Genomic DNA, 19,257 nt, shown 5'->3' with positions numbered 1-19,257 from the left:
CAAAGCAAATAACAAACACACAAAAAAAAGCTGGATTGTAGTAACAACATAATAAACACCTTGGATGGCAAGAATATGAATAAGAAAAGTAGTAAATCAGTTCACCAACAGTTATTATAGATTCACAACTCTTCTATTATCCATGCAACCATTTTACACCAAGTAACATACGATCTAGATCTCTTAAGTTAGTGTCATCCTTAAAAATGTTTAGGACCAACTTAATGGGGTATCTTTTATATAGACAAAATTAACAGGCTATTCGTACTAAAATGAAATTGCCATTTCATAGATATTTTTGTTTGGGTGTTTATTGTGTTTTTCTTTGTTTCTTTTACCTTTTCTTTTCCTTTCTATTCTTTCTATTGATTGATTTGTTTTGGTGATTTTGTATTGAGGGGGAGGATTTTTTATAAGCCCTTCGGGCTTCTTTTCCTCTCCTGCACAAATTATTTGTCCTTGTATGATAAAAAATTTACTGTTGTCATTGTGCAAATAAATAAATAAAAATAAATAAATAAATAAAATAAAATACCACATGTATGCAGCACAAAACAGAAACATTATGAATCTAGCAGGAAAAGTTTAGACTAAAGCCAAAAACTGCAATAACAACCTGTATCATTATTGGTTAATGTGAGCTATTTCCAATGCTCTCAGTTCATGAGATCAGATTAGAGGCACTGGAAAACTAACATAACCTTTGTCCAAGTCAGCTGCATAAAATGTCTGTAGACGGAGCTGGATAGAGAGGTTCAATTCTATTCTTTAGACATGAATCCAGAGGAAAACAAAAGCCCACATTTGTTACATGTTGCAACAGAAGAAGCTGTAGTAAAGAGAGAATATTTATCTCTGTTTCTATGTCAGCACTAACCTGGGAACCAGATTACTCTGAGAGCTCATGTTTCATTTACCCTTGCAGAAACCCTCTGGTCCTTTTTCTTTTGAACAGCACCTATCACACCCCTTTATCTAAGGTGGGGCAGGCTCAAAACAATATGACTGTAATGAAGACCATTGCTCAGGCAAAGTCCTCAGTACCAAACGTTGTTGCTCTGACAGATTGTAGGTTTATTCAATCTGTTTTCATTGAGGTCTATGAAGTCCTTCAGCAGCAACGTTATTTTTTCAGTGGGTACACATACCAAAACAAGACAGTTGACTTAGTTTTTCATTCTCTATGCAGAATGATCAGTGCAAACAATCTTAATATCTCCATCAGGAACCACTCTGCAGACTATTGCAAGAGGAAGAAATGTCAAGAAACAGCTGGACTGACATGAACCTGGTATCTGCCTTGAAGACAAGTAAAACACAGTCCCCTTTCATGTTGGGGGAATTGGTGGTCAGTAAACATTAAGCACAGATTTTTGTAAGCATCCTTTCAAGTTTGTGCTCACTTTTACGATTTTGAGCACAGTGCAATCTGCAAAAGTTTGCATGTTCATCCGTGTCAAGTTTGCATCTCTGACAATCAGGTCGGAAGCTGATGTTTACCTGCAACTCCTGAAGAGTCATTTGACTCGGGGATGAACGTCAGTTGTACCAATCTCACTGAATAAAAAGCACAGATGTTTGGCACCAACCACATACTGTATTAAAGGAGCACCAACGCAGTAGCGCAATGACCACCACAGTTTTTGCTTCAGAAGTAACACCCTTTGTGTCATGGAGGCAAGAATTTAAGTCTAGTTTTACCTTGGAAATATGCAGTTTGGTGAACACACCACTCTTAGCAACAGGATACAGCTAATTTAAAGATGTATGTTGAGTGATTACTGTACATACAGGTAACCATCAACGCTGGTCAACTCAGTGTATCTTTATTTAAGCAAGCAGTGGGATATATTTACACAAAGGGTGTGTGATCATCACACACTGCACCACCTCTGTTTGGCCTGTGTGAACTACCGAATGGAAACAGCAGTGACTGCAATCAACAACAGTCCTGTCAAAAGACCCGGTGACAGCTGACGAAAAGCATCTTTCATCAATCTCTGAACAGACTAGGGCTTAACAATGTTCTACAGTGTTCCACTGGAAAAGTCCATTTTGTTAGTGCACGTAATATCAAAGTTGGGGATTTCTGGCAATTTCACGAGTGCTTACAGGATGTGATAAAGAAAAAGGGAGAGAGTGTTATCCTAGTTTATATAAGCAGAATAAAACAGGGTCTGGTCTGAGAGAGTTTTGTTGCTCTGGACTTGGGTGCCTGCATCAAATCAGCTCTCTTGAGGTGCAGTAACACTCAGGATTATGGTTTCAATCTTCGTGGCAAATGATTCATACCAAAAAGTAGATAATGAACCGGAGTGCAGCTCCAAACTTGACAAGAACTAAAGACAACCAATAAGTGCAAACTGTTGATTCCTCCAGTCACCCGAGCTTAAACCCCATGAACACATAGTACGACTGAGAATGCCCAACATTCCTCCGATCACTAAAGTAAAAAATCCTTTCAACCCCCCCAATGTATATACATTTGTGAAGCCGACTTTCTGCCAGGCAGTCTCTTATACGTGCATGATCTTTGGCTTATCACTGAAGTCTAGAGTCTGTTGAACTCCAGCGAGCTGAAGGAGCCAGTTGATGGGCATGTGATCCAGGCGGTTCATGTCAAAATGGCAAAAATGAACCTGGGAGCCTGCGGAGAAAAGGAAATGAAAGAGAGTCAGAAAAAGAAAGTTAATACAACGGAGGTAAGGGAGCGACATCCAGACTGAAGAATTTCACAGACAAAACAAATTACCAGGTCCTGCAATGATGGCACCACCTTGCTGATGCAAATCCCCCTGAAAGTCAAATGCAGGACTCGTCATGGCCCTCCATATGCTCTTCACTTGGCCCATAAACAAACCAGACTTCACGTGGGGACTGGGATGTGCTAAGAATACAAACAGATGAAGGATTTAATAAACCTGACTCTCAAAGAAAAGGCTTTTTAACCTTGTAATTTTGATACATTACCAGAATCTGTGAATTTCTCATCTCTCTTCATCCCAAGTTTTTGGTAAATGCACCTCTCCGGGTCTACATATATTTCATAGGGGTACCTCGTCAGCGAACAGAACGGCTGGAAAGATACAGAGTCACATATTTGACATGTTTCCATGTTTGAATTCAGCTGTGACTTGTTTATTTAAGCCCGCACTGCCTGTGTTTGTCACATTTTCATTGCTCCATACTTTAATAAATAAACCCCACTTTGAACCAGTCTGTGTTTTCATGGACTTGCTGACAGGAAAGTTTTTGAGCCAGTGGTGTTGCTTAAAAACGCTCTCCCGTTCCCACCATCAAACGGGTGAAATTAATTGCTGGAAAACAGCAGATTTTAACAATTTATTTATTCTCAACAAATGTTAATGTGAGCGGCAGTTTGTGATGTTTGTGTAATAACATCCTCTGTGTTAGAAGAAATTCTTTCTTCTTTTTTTAGCATGAAGGCAGAGTTTACTGAGTGCACAAAGAGTGCACAGTTGGATCAGTCAGCTGACACCAAAAGTCCTCTGCAGCACCAGTCAGTCAGTCTCATGAGTTTATCATCATTTCTCAGTGGTGCAAGAACTATTCATATGCTTTAATGAACCATAACAAAGTGCAAAAAAAAGCAAATTACTCATACTTTTTTTTTTTACAAGCTTTTCAATGAAAACAGTCCCTTTAAAGTCTTAGACTATCACTATCTTTATCATCACATTGTGATCACATCACACTGATGTTAGTTCATGCAATTGATTGGTGTAGCTTAACAGGTCCAGCTGCAGCTTATGATCATTATCAGTTTGCAGATCCAGCTGATACTTATAAGCTCAAAAGCAGCGGAAAACTGTCGAAAACTAAGAAAAACTCCCCCAAATAATATAATCAGTATTTTTCAGTATTCTAAGAACCTGGACTGATCAACGATAGTTTATAAACCCCTATAACAAATCACAATGGCGCTCTATTATGTTATTTGATGCCATGTCTGCATTTCCCAGTGAAATTATTTGCTATATTTTCACATTTGAGCAGAACTCATTTCAGGACAGCTTACCACAGGGACCCGTAACAGCAACGAGGTGCATCTTTATTCATTTAAGAGCAAAACTGTCAAATTGATCAATATTATACACAGTCCCTGCAGAGACCGATGTCAAACCAGCCCAAACAAGCCCATTTTTCCATAGAATTCTGAACCACCCAGCCGGGCATAATTCCTGCTTATTACACTGATTATTATTACCATTAATGTACTGATTATTTAACTAATTTATAATTTAACATTAAGGAACCTTATTATTAATAAGGTTATTAATGCGTTGTCCAGAGAAAAGCGATGAAACAAAAGCAGTGAAAGAAATAGCAGCAAATTCAAAACTTTGAAGAGGGTGGAAGTGGGACATTGTTGTTTTTTTACAGAAAGAATAGTCTTGTTTTGGATAATAAGGGAAATCGTATCATATTTCCAAACTTAAGTTGAAGTAATTATTTATACGCTAGTAATACAGGCTGGTGATTTTTTTTTTGTCTCCCCCAAAAATCTTCCAGAAAACTCTATATAAGGACAATCTTTTTGAAAATGAGGAACATGACCTCTAGGATTATGCAGTTTCACAATTTTCTTCATGCCCTCAACAATGGCTGCCACTGTTTGAATTCATGTTCTAATGTATGTGTCAATTAGTGAATAATAACACAACCAACACAACCGTAGTCTTTTTTACGACTACAATGTATAAAATCACTACACTGGCTTCCAGTGAGTCAAAGGATAGAGTTTAAAATCTTATTGCTGGTCTACAAAGACCTGAATGGTCTTGGACCAAAATACATGCTTGATCTGTTAGTTCCCTATGAAGCTCCCAGACCCCTGAGGTTCATCTGGATCTGGTTTGTTGTGGTTCCAGAACCAGAACCAAGCAAGGTGAGGCAGCGTTCAGTTATTCTGCTCCTCACCGGTGGAACAAACTTCCTGTAGACCTGAGGTCTGCTCCAACTGTAGATCCTTTAAATCAGGCCTAAAAACATTACTGTTTACTCAAGCGTACTCCTAAATTAAACTTACCTGCTGTATTCTACTGCCCTTATTTTTAACAGCTTGTGCTTTTTATTATTTTACTTCTTTTCTTATCATCTTATTCAATCTTATTTGTTATTTACTGTCTAATTATGTTGAATTATTTATTGTCTAATTATGTCTTGCCGCTTTTAACGTCACTGTAAAGCACTTTGAATTACCTTGTGTTGAATTGTGCTATATAAATTTGCCTTGCCTTGCCTATAAAAATCAAAACCTGCACCACAAAAGAGATTTCATGAAACCCAGTGCATATTACATTATTTCAAATACCTCTATGTGTTGATGAGTGGATTGACCAATCACAACCAGTCTAACTCCAGCATCCTGCAAAAGACACATCAAACAATCAGGATCACAATCACAATCGATAGTTAGGTGAGCATGTTGCAGCAGAACTGTGGTTAAGATTTGTATTGCAGCCATAAACCTTTTCCTGGGACTTGTGTTATGCGCTGATCAGGTCAGGACTCACCTCCAGGACTTTTCTGGGTATTTTGCTCAAATCTTCAACATACTCCTTACAGCTGAAGCACAAAAAATTCTGCAGGGAAACAACAAATAAAACAGCATTAAGTACACTGATGACAGGTCTTCCCCAGTGCACACAGATCTTCCTGTTTCCATTTCTAAAACTGCAACATAATAAACCTTTTTGGGACAGCCAGCAAACTTGCAGCTCCCATGGTGACAGTTTCCAAATAAACCTTCATGCTGAGTTGCTTAAAACTAGGGATCGGCGACATTGGAGTAAACTCAGTGTTTTTTCCTACCCTCACGAAAACTAGGACTGATTTCCTGTCTTGGTACAGCGTCTTGAAGGGAGCAGCGAGTCCGTGTCGGTCGTAAATGAAACAGTCTTCCACGTCCTTCAGACTGATATCGACAGAGGAGTATCCGCCGTCCCGGCTGTCTCTACATACTTGTCGAGTTATTGGGGAAACTATTTCTGCCATTTTCTTTATTTATTTATGTATGTATTTTCCCGGGGGGCTTCCTCGTACGCCCTGCTATTTATGGACCTGCTGTTCAGACAGGAGGAGCAGGATTTGGAAAAGCTGCAGGCTGGAAACTCCCGCCCATCTGCTGCGTGAAGGCTATTTATGGTTCCGCGTTACACCAACGCAGAGCCTACGACGTAGGCTACGCCGTACCGTACGGCGTAGGCTCTGCGTCGATTTAACGCGGAACCATAATTCAGGCTTGAGTGTGTGCAGCAGGGATCATGCACGTCATTAAAACCACCGTAAAAACACATCAAAGATACATCATAACAAGAGTAGCATCGTTTTATTTTATTAGCGCAGAGTGAAACAGAACTAGGGTTGCCAACTCCCTGAAAAATAAATAAGTGACACTTCATCTGCAGCCAGGGCTGGCCAACCCAAATGCCTTTTTAGCCCCTTTATTTGTGAGTGAAACGATTTTTTAACTATTTGACTCGAACCTGAATTGAATAAGATGCATATTTTTGAATGCCATGAACACATGGAAAACAAATTATTATCAAGCAATTCACTTTAATACAAAATAACAAAATGAACTGAATAAAATAAGTATCTTTCTTGAACAGAAACCTGTCCTGCTTAACTTAAAATTGTATAAATTAATATAAAACAATAGAAAGAAAACAGAAAATTAATTCTGTAACAGTGCACATTTTTAGTGCAATAACAAACGTGCAAACAGAAAGTCTGTAGAAAACTTGTAAACTTATTTGTGCCTCAAAGGCCATGACTGTAAGGCTACAGTTGTAGTAAAACTAAAAAAACTACTTATGAACTCAACAGCTCAATGCCATTTTCCATTGGCCTTTTATGACTATTTTTTGACTCTCACAGTAATACGGGACGAAGTGCGTCCCTTTTCAGCTCAATACGGGAAGCGTATTTTAGTTTATAAATACGGGACGATTACGTTTTTCAAGGGACGGTTGTCAACCCTACACAGAACCTGCACACAAGCGATATGTGTATTTCCAAAGGCTTTGCAGTGAGAGTAGAGGTCACAGATACTGGACTGATCTGCCTCCGGTCCTGTCACATACTATCATACTTCAATAAGACATCCAAGAGATATGTCTGCTTCTCTCTTCCACCCAATAATCAATGAAAAAAAAAGGCTGTGTGACGTTTTATACATAAAAAAAATGCCTTGTGATGTTCTGGCAACCTGTTCAGGGTGTACCCCTGCTTTTCACCTGTAATGAGCTGGGATAGGCTCCAACAGACCCCCCTTAGCCTGTATAGGATTAGTGGATATAGAAAACTGGATGGATAAGCAATAAAAAGTAATGATAATTAAAAAAAAAAGACTACCCAATTAATTCATAATGATGGAAAAATTATATATAAACTGTTAAGGACAATATTGGTGGTGTTTTTTATTTCAATATATAATAAACCCTTTAAATAAAGGCTTTGAAGGATTTATGTACCGGTATAATAAATCCTTAGTGGGTCGAGATCTGCTGACATTGTAGGACAGTAAATGTACTGTCATATTCACAAAACCAGTTTGAGTTGATTAGATCCTTGTGACATGGTGCATTCAAACAAAGCTCAAATGGTACTAAGGGGTCTAAAATGTACCAAGAAACTATTCTCCACACCATTACACCACTACCAGCAGGCTCAACCATTGATAAAGCTCGATGGATCTATGCCTTCATGTTCACATCAACTTCTGATCCTACCAACTGAATGCTGCAGCTGAGATCAGACCGGGCAATGTTTTTTTTTAATCTTTTAACGTCCAATTTTGGTGAGTCTGTGAATTGCAGCCTCAGTTTCCTGATTTTAGATGATAGGGATGGTGTGGTCACCTGCTGCTGTGGCTCATCTGCTTCAAGGTTTGATGGGTTGTGTGTTCACAGATGGTATTATGCATATCTTGGTTGTAACAAGTGGTTATTTAAGTTACTGTTGCCTTTTTTATCATCCCAAACCAGTCTCCTCTTACTGCTCTGACCTCTGAAATCAACCAGGCATTTTTATCCAGACAGCTGTGTCTCATTGAATATTTTCTCTTTTTCTGACCATTCTCTGAAAGTCCTAGAGATGGTTGTGTATGAAAGTAGCTTAGCAGTTTCTGAAATACTCCAAGCATGTCAAGTTCATAATCACTTATATCCCCTAAAATCTTCCCTATTCTGATGCCTTAACATCAGCAGGTCCTCTTGACCCAGTGGTTCTCAATTCCGGCCCTCGTGGCCACTTTTTTATTTTTTAATAGTTTGAAAGGAGAGCATTTTATGAAACTTTGAATGAATAATAAATACGTCCTCAGAAGGAGTGAATTATAGCTTTTAGATTTCACTCATTTAAAATGAAATATCAGAGGTTATGACACTAGTGACTGTTTTTTACTAAATTCTTCAACACGTATTTCTTTTTCTTGCCAAGAGCGAAACGTATCACGTAACAAAAGCCGCTTTTGCACTGGTACCACCTCAGCTCGGTTCTACCCGTTTTGCGCTTTCGCACTAGGGCTGAGACGTGTAGAGCCGCTCCAAGTCGGTACTTTTTTCTGTAACCATTTCAGCCAGGTTCTTTGCGGGCTGAGCAGGGACTATTTCTGACGTCACCACCCTCCGCGCCAGTGATTGGTCGGGGGGCGGGGACGTCCCCACCCTCCGCGCCTCTGATTGGTCGGGGGCGGGGCCGTCAGACGTTTGAATCAGGAAGCGGGAGTCAGCGCGAGAGCGACCCGCGGCTCGCAGCGATTTTATTATGAAGCGCAAAACGTCTGTTTGGTGATCCAACTCTGAGGTGCAGATGTTCATAAACCTGGTGGCTGTCGAGAAAAAATTAAAAAAGCGACGTAGACGGGCTGTTTTACTCTCAGCCGCTCCCGGCTCCAGCTGATTTCTCATCAGCGCCGACATGAACAAAGCGGTTGCGCAATCGAGTACGTCACAGCAGCTTCACCCCAACCTGCCCACTTCTCCCCTGGCTGTGCGAAAACACACGGGTGGAGCCGCGCCGAGCCGAGTCGGGCCAAGTAAGTCCTAGTGCGAAAGTGCCAAAAGAAAGCAAACCCATCCATCGACCCCATTATATATAATAATGTTCTTTAACCCAGGTCAGGACCTACTGTCAGAACCGGCCCAACACATAAGCGAACTAATGGCGCTTTTGCATTAGTATCACCTTAGCTCAGTTCTACCCGTTTTGCGCTTTCGCACTAGGGCTGAGACGAGTAAAGCCGCTCCAAGTCGATACTTTTTTCTGTAACCATTTCAGTGAGGTTCTGAAAGCGGGCTGAGCAGGGACTATTTCTGACGTCACCACCTCCTCGCCACCGATTGGTCGGGGGGCGGGACATCACCACCCTCCGCGCCTCTGATTGGTCGGGGGGCGGGGCCGTCAGACGTTTGAATCCGGAAGCGGGAGTCAGCGCGAGGGGACCGTTTTATAATAGATCCATGGAGGGGACTCGCGGCTCGCGGCGATTTTATTATTAAGCGCAAAACCTCTGTTTGGGGATCCAACTCTGAGGTGCAGATGTTCATAAACCTGGTGGCTGTCGAGAAAAAATTAAAAAAGCGATGTAGACGGGCTGTTTTTTTCTCAGCCGCTCCCGGCTCCAGCTGATTTCTGATCAGCGCCGACATGAACAAAGCGGTTGCGCAATCGAGTACGTCACAGCAGCTTCACCACAACCTGCCCGCTTCTCCCCTGGCAGTGCGAAAACACACGGGTGGGGCCGTGTAAAGCTGTGCCGAGCCGTGCCGGGCTGAGCCGATACTAGTGGAAAAGTGCCATAAGCGGCTGCTTACGGCCCCGTGACCACTAGGGGGCCCCCAAGAATTAAAAAAAATATAATAAAAAATACAATTATTTTTTTATGTGTGAGTGATGATTCATACATTATCAAAGGTATTTTATTGTACAAAAACACAATAATTAATATTATTACATAAACAATGTTATGTTAACAGACTAGAGTAGACTATTGCTGGCATATTGACTGCTGCCTCTCGGCTCCAGAACTCCACTGGTAATGTGTTCATTCAACCCTGCATTGCGCACGGCATTTCGCATCTGAGGAGTAGGTTGAAGGCCCACCATGTCGCAAAAATGGATGTCATAAATTACTTTGCCTCCCGAAAAGCAAGGAAACACAGCTTCTGAGGAGAGGGTGGAGTATTGAGGACAAATAGAAAAGTCAAAGGTTTGTATTACAGTTGTTTATTTAGATTTTTTTCTCCCTAATTTTACCAAAGCTTTTGCACATTTTTACATAGTTTTCAGAACTAATTATTTAACTTAATATTTGATTTTTAAACAATTTTCATTACCTTGTTTCTGGTACCTCTGTTCATTTACATAATTATTTGTTTGATTTTATTTGTTTATTCTATTTAATAATGTCTGTTTTTGTACATTTGAATTTATTCTTATATGGAGAACATATTGACGAGGTAGCTATTGTATCTAAGTTGAGTGATTTTAATTATAGTTCTAGTTTTGTAGTACTTTATTGTTGAACTTAATTGTTGTTGTTTCACTTAAAATTGTTGTTGCACATTGCTGTTGCCGTTTATTTAAAACCAAAAATAAAGTGGATAACTATAAATGGTTTATAAATGATCTATTTGATTATTTTGTTTCTTTTAGTCGGCCTACACTGTAGATGACACTTAGCATCACACTTAGTACTATATCACTTTAAATATTAAGTGTAAATCAACCCCAGGCCGCTCTTGTAGCTGGATTTGCTCCCATTTCAGATTAAAAACCATAGATGGGTAAAAACATGCCAGGCTGACAATAGAATGATGGAAACAACACTGCTGCAACTGTGCAGATCTTTGATATTTTATCTATTGCTTTTCTGTGTGGCCAGTAGGGGCAGTTGCTGACTTTGCAAAATATGAAATGAAAGATTGTTAATCTGTTGTCTGCTTCTATGCTCTTAATCACTGTGGATTACAGTCTAACTACAACAAAAAGTTCTTACATTTAGTTTTACAAGTGTATTTGTAATGACAGGGAAGAACATGAAATAAGTTTATAGTGGGCGTGTGAATGATCAATAATCAGTATTATTGGCAGTAATAGAGGGCCCCAAAATCAAATTTTGCTTAGGGCCCCATGGAGGCTTGGGCCGGCCCTGCCCTGACTACTGTCCTATATATTTCAGGTGTTTCATTGCTCCACAGCACTTGGCTCAGTTCATGATTAACGCTGACGACGAGCTGAAAGTGATGCTAACTTTTTTATCAGGAGCACAGAATAACAGTCATCCACCCATCCCAGTGTTTCCCAACCCTGGTCCTCGAGGAAAACTGTCCTGCATGTTTTAGATGCTACCCTGCTTCAGCACACCGTGATACAAGTACCTGTGTCATCAAGAGAGTCGTGCAGACCTTGATGACAAGCTGGTGACGACCATCAATTTGAATCAGGTGTGTTGATCCAAGGAGACATCTAAAACATGCAGGACAGTGTGCTGCAAGGACCAGGGTTGTAATAACTGACTTATCCTATATGTCAGTGTTTCCCAACCCTGGTCCTCAGGACCCCCTGTCCTGCATGTTTTAGATGTTTACCTGGTTCAGCACACCCTGATACAAGTAGCTGTGTCATCAACAGAGTTGTGCAGACCTTGATGACAAGCTAATGAGTAGGGGTGTGGGACGATACGGGTAACTCACGATTCAATACTGTGGCGATATGTGGCCCACGATAACAAGAATATCACGATATCTACGATATTCGATACATTGTAAGAAACATTGAAAGAAAAAATACCCATGAAAAGGAAAACATTTGTAGTTATGCATTTATTCAATGCCAAAACGCTATACAATGTACAAAGAAAGTGCATTTATAAATAAATAAATAAACAAAAACTAATATGTTTTCTATTTAATTTCGTCTACTTTGGCCCATATCAAACTTTTGAGCCGAATAAGTGCATGAACGTAAATCCATTATGTGTGTTAAAATATCGATATTTGCCGTCAGTTTATCGATTATTTATTGCAACAGAAAGCGCAACAATATATTGCAATATCGATTTTTTCCCCCCACCACTACTAATGAGGACCATTAATTAGAATCAGGTGTGTTGGTGCAGGGAAACATCTAAAACATGCAGGACAGAAGGACCGAGGTTCTTGACCATACAGACCTAAATGCGTAAATACATGGAACTGCTGCCATGTGGTTGGCTGGCTGGGTATATTTGTGTTAACAATCATTTGAAAATAAGAATAAAGTAAGTGTTTATCTTAAAAAAACAAACAGTGAAGGGATTGGGATGTAAAACCATGCATGTCAAACCCCGCACACACGGCAGTGTGATGCCTCCATCTTTCTCGCTTCGCCTCGCGGGCTTCCGTCGCTCCGTGCTCCAGTGCGGAAGTGTCGTCCTGACAAACAGCAGCAGGTCCAGGGCTGCCAGTGTTTGGATCAACCCCAGCGTGTCTCCCTCGCAGCTCTCCGTGGGTCGGTGTCTCCTGTCCAGGCTCGTCTCCACCGCGCTCCCCTGCAGTATTATGCGAGCAGCGTCCGGCGGGTGGGAGCACCGCGACCAGTGGTGAGAGTTGCAGCTAACTTAGCATGTGGGGATGGAGCAGGTTAGCCTCTCCTCTGGGACTAACTCAACCTGTGGGGGGATAAGAGACGCAGATGCAGGAGGGGGTGCAGGTGAAACACAGGGGCCAGGGTTCGGCTGCTCCGAGAGCACCACCTGTTCATTGTTTACATCTGTGTGTTTGCTCGCAGCTCCGCTGCTCTGGTGGAGATCACTACTCTCACTGGAGACTGCAAGTTTGCAGCCTGGAATCAAAATATCACAGTAATCTAAGGTCCTCAACACTGGGCAACTAATTCCCTCACATTATACGACTTTAAACATCTCACCAAACAAACACAAAATAAAGCTGCACGTTGTGCTTTATCGTGTCCTTATAGGTCTAATGTGTCCAGCATGCATAAAAAACTAGGCTGGTTATCTATAAGACAAAGATCTACTATGTTACATTTTCTGAGGCATATACTGGTGACACGCTCTCCGAAACAACTGTGTGACAGATTCCATTATCATTTTGCTCACCATGGGTACAATACAAGAATCACATCAGAAAGCAGGTTCATACTACCAAGGGTGAGAACAGGTTTGATTCAGATAACTTTTTTTTACAGAGCCATGGTTGGCTGGAACTCTATACCAGTTTATATTTCTCATGCAGGTAGCAAAGATTGGTTTAAGTTTCAGTTGAAACAATATCTTTTAAAATTTAATGAATGATGATTTGTCATTTAGAAGGAACAACGTGGAGGTTGAATATAATTATAGGTAGTGTAAACCCTATCATAATAAAGGTGAAAAGTGGTCAAATAATTCTAGATAAAGTCATTCCAGGCAGGTATTGGTTATAAAGGTGTTTTATTTGATTTCATTTCTATGTATGCATGTCTGAGAATGATGGTGATTTAGTTCTCCTCTGTATAGATTGTGATTAAGGGAGTTGTGTCTATTATTGTTTTGTTTTGTCATGTATAATGTATGTCTGTTATGTGTTAAGTGTTAATTTGTGTGTTGTGTGTGTGTCGGACCCCAGGAAGAATAGCTAATGCTGTGGCTAATGCTAATGGGGATCCTAAATAAAACAAAAAAAACAAACCAGGTGATGAGCAAAGCAGTAAAGCTTTGTCAATTTGACAAGATACAGAGAAGTTGCAGCTGCCTACATTTTTTGTAAACACACAAGAGGAACAGATAATTGAGATATAATGAAGTCTTTAAAAACAATGCAAGTGCTGAGTGACATAATAGCACTGAGGATGCAGATGGGGTCAGACAGAGGGCCTGTAAAGTCATTGTTTGTTGAATAGCCTTGGGGAAATGACATGGTGATAATGATAAACAAAAACACTGTAAGAGTCTGTTGGTGTGTTTTGATTGACCTGCAGGCCTTCATGAGGCCAGCAGTTCAAGCTGCCCTGGGGTGTGAGGAGGCTTTTTGTGAAATTTATTTCTCTAATCATCATCATAATCATAATCAGGTTTATTGGCCAAGTCAGATCAAACAACACAAGGAATTTGAAAGGTGCAGCAGTATGAGGTAGACATGGTTATTGAAAGGTGCATTATTACAGCATATGATTGTTGTTATTATTATTGCACAGTGATTCATACTCTGAGACTCTATGAGTGTTGAGAGTTCATCAGAGCAACAGCTTGGGGGAAGAAACTGTCTCTGTGTCTGGAGGTTTTGGTGTACAGAGCTCTGTAGCGCCGTCCAGAGGGGAGGAGTTCAAACAGACTGTGCCCTGGGTGTGAGGGGTCTGCAGAGATGATACCTGCCCGTTTCCTGGTCCTGGACAGGTACAGATCCTGGATAGATGAGAGGTTAGTCCCAATTAGTTGGGTGTCAGCACTGCTGTCAACTGGTGAGCATTATGGGACGAGGTTCCCTCACGCAGAGCAGAAGAAGGTCACCAGTAGTTTGCAGTTCAGGTGGATACTTTTTAGGACCCGTAGGAAGTTCAGATGTTGCTTTTGCTTCTTCACACTTCCTCTATGGTTTTCAAGGACCAGGACTGCTTGTCTGAGATGTGGATCCCCAGGAATTTAAAAAGACTTTCACACAGTCCCCATTAATAACAAATGGTTGTTGGGCCGCTCTGCACTTCCTAAATCTAGGATCTGCTCTTTTGTTTTCTTTGTATTGAATTTCAGGTTGATGTAAGTTGAATCTAAAATTTACCATTTTTCATGAATTTTATTTAAAGTGAATTCTTGTGTTGATATTCATCCATACATTGTTTGAGGAGTTTCGCTTGTTTTGATAATGGAACAAGAAAAGAGCTGAAAATGTTACTAACAAAAATATGTTTATGTTTTGACAGGATGTCTACTCTGAAAGTAAGTGCCATCTTACCTTGGTAATTTTCTAAAACATATACTCCTGTCTTTCTAGAGTTTACCTGAATCATCTATATGGGCCATTTTCTTTCGAAAAATGGTTTACGCCTGAAGAAGAGGACGCGCAAGTTACATCACAGGAAGAAGAAGAAGAGGAACTGTTTCCTGCAGGGACCCTGCATACTCTGTTTCCTTGTCCAAAGCAACAGCAGTGGTTTCGAAGAAGACAACGACTACCTGGAGGCCGGCATTAACGGGTGTTGTCACAACTCCGTAACTGGAATCAGTGTCCCAGGCATTGGAGAAGTCAGCATTGGAGCAGCAGCTGCTTCGAAGCTTGCAGAGCGCTACACGGCTATTGCATCTGCTGAAGACTGCTCAAAGTTCCTGTTGTCACCTAGAGAATTAACTATCTGGGAGAGTCAAGGGAGGAGCATTTTGTCAGCGGTTCCTGCCAAACTGATTCCACCACCCGCTGTTTTCCGGACCGCAGGTGTGTCTGTGACTGTTCCCGTACCCGTACCCGTACCCGTACCCGTGCCTGTGCCCAGCAGCCCCAGCGACTACACTGAAATGGTAGGTACCACCACTTAACCTGTTGATGGCCACTGTGGATCTCTAATAATGGCCTGAGCAGCTATGCTCTCACATTGCTGATGATTAAAGCAATAAAAAAGGAACAATTTGATTATTATCTTAACTTGTACCACAGAATACAAAGGAGGCATGTCTTTTTACAGGCGCCAAAAATTAGGAGTAGTATTATTACTCATAAGTAGTGTCCAACAAAGTTATAAACAACATCTGGAACATCACATGCCAAACCTTTCTGCATCTTCAGGATGTGACACCAGTGATGCAGCAGTCATGAGTGAAAGCTTTCTGGTCATTGTTTAATTTGGTTCTTACTGATGACATAAAGTTAGGAGTGCTGTCTTTAAATCTCCGGCACACCAAACTGATGTTAATAATCAATGGCCAGGTAAATTGAGAAAAACCACCCATGGATGCCGGAGCGAATATAACTGTTCACTGTAATGAGGGGAGAAGTCTATATGGATTTGTGCAATTTAAATTTATTGCTGTAGGGTTTGCACAAATAATGACCTGGCTCATTATTAGTTACGTTTTTTGCATCAATAGGTCTGACACAAATGTGCTGGTGTGTTTTTTTTTTTTTAAGTATTAAAATTACAACTGCCTTCAAACTGTCTAAACTCAGGTTTACATTTCAGGTTCAAGGTTTTTTCAGACTTTTATTGTGACTCAAGACTTTACAATCAAAACTGTGTTTTGATTGATCACCTGATTGGTCTGTGTGTGTGTCTCTGGGTGCAGGTGTGTAAGAGGAAGTGCTCCGAGGTGCAGAGGTGCACCCCTTGTAAGCAGCCGCGTTGTGCCTTTGCCGTTCCCGACGGAGGGCTGGAGCATGGAGGAATAGGAGGAGGAGAGACCGCTTCCAACTCTGAAACCGGCCACTGCCACCTTCCCCTCTGCCCAGTTCCCTCCTCCTCTGCTTCCTCTTCCTCGTCCCCTGCGGATGGCTGCTGTGGGTTGGGGCTTCATGCTGATTCTCCCAACAGTTCAGACTCGTCCCCCTGCTGCCTGCACCATTACGATGACTGCCAGGCAAGAAGTTCTGATGCTGCTGATCACTTGAGTATCAACCATCTGCCTTCCTCCATCCTTCTAAAGGTCAGAATGGGTTCAATTCATTTAAAGGTTTCCGTTGTCTGATACAGTGATACAGTAACACTGATGTTAAAAATTCTGAGACATTGATAAGGCCAGGTTTCCTCTTACATTTTTGTATAAATTAGCCTTTATTTCTTAATAAATGACATAACGGTGTAAACACATCATTTCCTCCCAGGTGCTGTCCCACCTGACAGTGAAGGAGCGCTGTCTTTGTGCCTCTCTGGTTTGTAAGTACTGGAGGGACCTCTGCTTGGACTTCCAATTCTGGAAACAAATTGACCTCAGTGGCCTACAACAAGTAAGCCACCCATGTACTTCAGAAAATGTTCTATGGTTTCATAAAAATTACCGTACACTTTTTCCGTTTTTAGTTTTACCAGTTTGTATTTCAGACATTTACATATTATTATGGCTGCAGATAATATTTAAAAAAAGCTATTTTTATATCAAAAAGACTGGCTTCTGATTTTCATCTGTGTGATCATTTTTCAGGTCAACGACGATCTCCTCGTGAAAATAGCTTCTCGGAGGCAGAATGTGACGGAGATAAACATCTCAGATTGCAGGGGCGTCCACGATCATGGTGTGTCCTCCCTGGCCTCGTGCTGTCCAGGCCTGCAGAAGTATACAGCCTATAGATGCAAGCAGCTGGGGGACATCTCTCTGTCGGCTCTGGCATCGCACTGCCCTCTCCTGGTCAAGGTGCATGTAGGAAACCAGGACAAGCTGACAGATGCAGCATTGAAGAAGGTATCATTTTAATACACTATGCATTTAAGTGTTCTGTTTCAATAATAAGATCATTGCAAGTTACTATTATTTTTTTATTTCTGACAAAAAGTAAAGAAATACTACAATAAACGAAAAGGCAGAAACGTGTTTCCCTGCATTACTTTTCTTTGTATGTACTTAACAATTTCCCTTTTTTTCCCTTCAGCTTGGAGCAAACTGCAGTCAGTTGAGAGATATCCACTTAGGTCAGTGCTACGGCATCACAGATGAGGGCATGATGGCCTTGGCAAGAGGATGTCCTAAGCTGCAGAGACTCTACTTGCAAGAGAACAAAATGGTCAGTTCCTCACAAATGATGTGGTGTTTGTGCTTTTTTTCCCCTCTTGTGCCACCCTGAATTGAGCTGGTTCAGGAGTGTCTGATGTTTTCTCACTGGTCTTTTCTTTCTCATGTATAAGCTTTGTGGCGGTATGTGGTGTGACGATACTGCTGGTGCACTTCGAGTTTGTCTAGACTCATTTATTCATTTTCTTACTTTTGGTTATTTGGATGTTGGAGGCATGCATGAGCAGCTGAAAGTTTGTCGTTATGTTAATTTTACATAACGGGACAAAAGGTCAGGTGAGAATATATTAAATTGCGTTGCTATTTGTTGTAAAACTAAGTATGGAAAAAAAACAGAAGCAATTTGTGAAAGTCTACCCGTTGATTTAATAGCAATTTGCATCACACAGAAAACAAAAGCTCTCACATTGTTGAAGAAGAAGTTTGGCCTTTTTTTTTCTATTTATTGTTGCTTGAGTTCAGCGAGGTGTGGGGACAGTCATTTACGCACAGCTCATGTAAAGTCGTGACACAGCATTTCAGCTGGGTGCAGGTTTGAGCTCTGGCTGGACCATTGTATATTCTTGGAATAGAATCAAGGTGCTGCAGGGGGCCTTTTCAGCATTTCTTTTATTTTCCTGGTGTGCTTTGGATCATTGTCTTGTTCCATAATGCATTTTTCTTATACAGATGTTGAGCAGATGGTCTCACATTTTCAGCCATGCAAGGTGTACTTCTGCTAGCTTTTTGTTATGGTACTGTGATGAACATTAACACCTGACATGCTAAGTTATATCTGTAGAGCCTGATATTTTTCTGTTTTTTTTTTTTTAAATTTTATTTAATTTTTTTTAAAGTTTCACAGTCTAGCAATGGGGTGAGCTGTGGGATGTGGAAGATTGGTCACTTCTTTACTGTCGATTGAAGTCCAAAATATTTAAATAATGTCATAACTCAGATTGAGTAGGAATAACTTTCTCTCTAAGATTGCTGCTGATGTCGTTCCTCCCTGGAATTGTGTTAACACGGATGTGAATACTCCAGACTGGGTAAACTGCCTAAAAGTCTGGAAGAAGAAAGTGCCTACTTAGTGTTTCACACATTGATTAATAATGACACGGTGTAACCGGTGTTGTTTTTCAGCCAAGGTTGTGTTTACTTAATTTTAAAACCTACTGAAAGCTTTTTATTGTTTTTGTTCACTGTAATATAGAAAATTGTGGACTTGAAAGTGTGCACCTTCTTTTTCACATGACTGCACATGATGACATTAATTTATTCATTGGTATCAGATGTTTGTCAGCGCTGGCCGTCTCTTAACTGGTTTGTTCTTCTCATTCTTGATAGTTTGGTTTATGGCAGCAATGCTGATCCAGAGAAAGATATACCAGAAGTTGACATATAGTCATGTGACAGTTAAATAAGATCTCTGATACATTCAGAGTGGGAATGAACATCATGGTAAACAAAGCTATTTTTTTGATTGAATAAGGATTTGTCGTGTGACTCATGACCAGTTTCCCATATTTTATTGACTTAAATGTGTGTATCACATATGT

The 19,257-nt window shown here is 40.7% G+C and overlaps 2 protein-coding genes across 2 annotated transcripts in view; one reads left to right on the top strand and one right to left on the bottom strand.

The window, feature by feature from the left end:
• Positions 1-10: 10 nt before the first annotated feature.
• On the bottom strand, positions 11-6,095 carry prxl2c (peroxiredoxin like 2C). Its single transcript, XM_061729374.1, has 6 exons — positions 5,836-6,095; positions 5,538-5,606; positions 5,336-5,389; positions 2,971-3,076; positions 2,753-2,887; positions 11-2,647 (listed from the first exon to the last, which is right to left on the bottom strand). The coding sequence occupies exons 1-6, from the start codon at positions 6,016-6,018 to the stop codon at positions 2,517-2,519; spliced, it is 678 nt and encodes a 225-aa protein (XP_061585358.1). The 5' UTR covers positions 6,019-6,095; the 3' UTR covers positions 11-2,516.
• Positions 6,096-12,442: 6,347 nt separating this feature from the next.
• fbxl17 (F-box and leucine-rich repeat protein 17) overlaps positions 12,443-19,257 on the top strand; it is a 246,110-nt gene continuing 239,295 nt past the window's right edge. The window contains exons 1-6 of the mRNA XM_061730041.1: positions 12,443-12,610; positions 15,000-15,520; positions 16,283-16,639; positions 16,818-16,940; positions 17,135-17,392; positions 17,580-17,711. Of these exons, the coding sequence (XP_061586025.1) occupies positions 15,020-15,520; positions 16,283-16,639; positions 16,818-16,940; positions 17,135-17,392; positions 17,580-17,711 (1,371 nt within the window). The 5' untranslated portion in view covers positions 12,443-12,610; positions 15,000-15,019. The remainder of the gene's footprint in view (positions 12,611-14,999; positions 15,521-16,282; positions 16,640-16,817; positions 16,941-17,134; positions 17,393-17,579; positions 17,712-19,257) is intronic.

Source organism: Cololabis saira, chromosome 9 (genome assembly GCF_033807715.1).
Source record: "Cololabis saira isolate AMF1-May2022 chromosome 9, fColSai1.1, whole genome shotgun sequence".
Classification (NCBI taxonomy): domain Eukaryota; kingdom Metazoa; phylum Chordata; class Actinopteri; order Beloniformes; family Belonidae; genus Cololabis; species Cololabis saira.
The sequence above is the reverse complement of the archived record's forward strand: the minus strand, read 5'-3'. Positions and strand labels throughout refer to the sequence as shown.

Bases quoted from the DNA above. Each gene is read 5' to 3' on its own strand.
- prxl2c (XM_061729374.1), bottom strand. From the start codon at position 6,018: ATGGCAGAAATAGTTTCCCCAATAACTCGACAAGTATGTAGAGACAGC. The intron at 5,390-5,537 runs GTGAGTCCTGAC...TGTCTTTTGCAG, and splicing joins TACCCAGAAAAGTCCTGGAG to GATGCTGGAGTTAGACTGGT. The intron at 2,648-2,752 runs GTAATTTGTTTT...TTTTCTCCGCAG, and splicing joins TGCCATCATTGCAGGACCTG to GCTCCCAGGTTCATTTTTGC.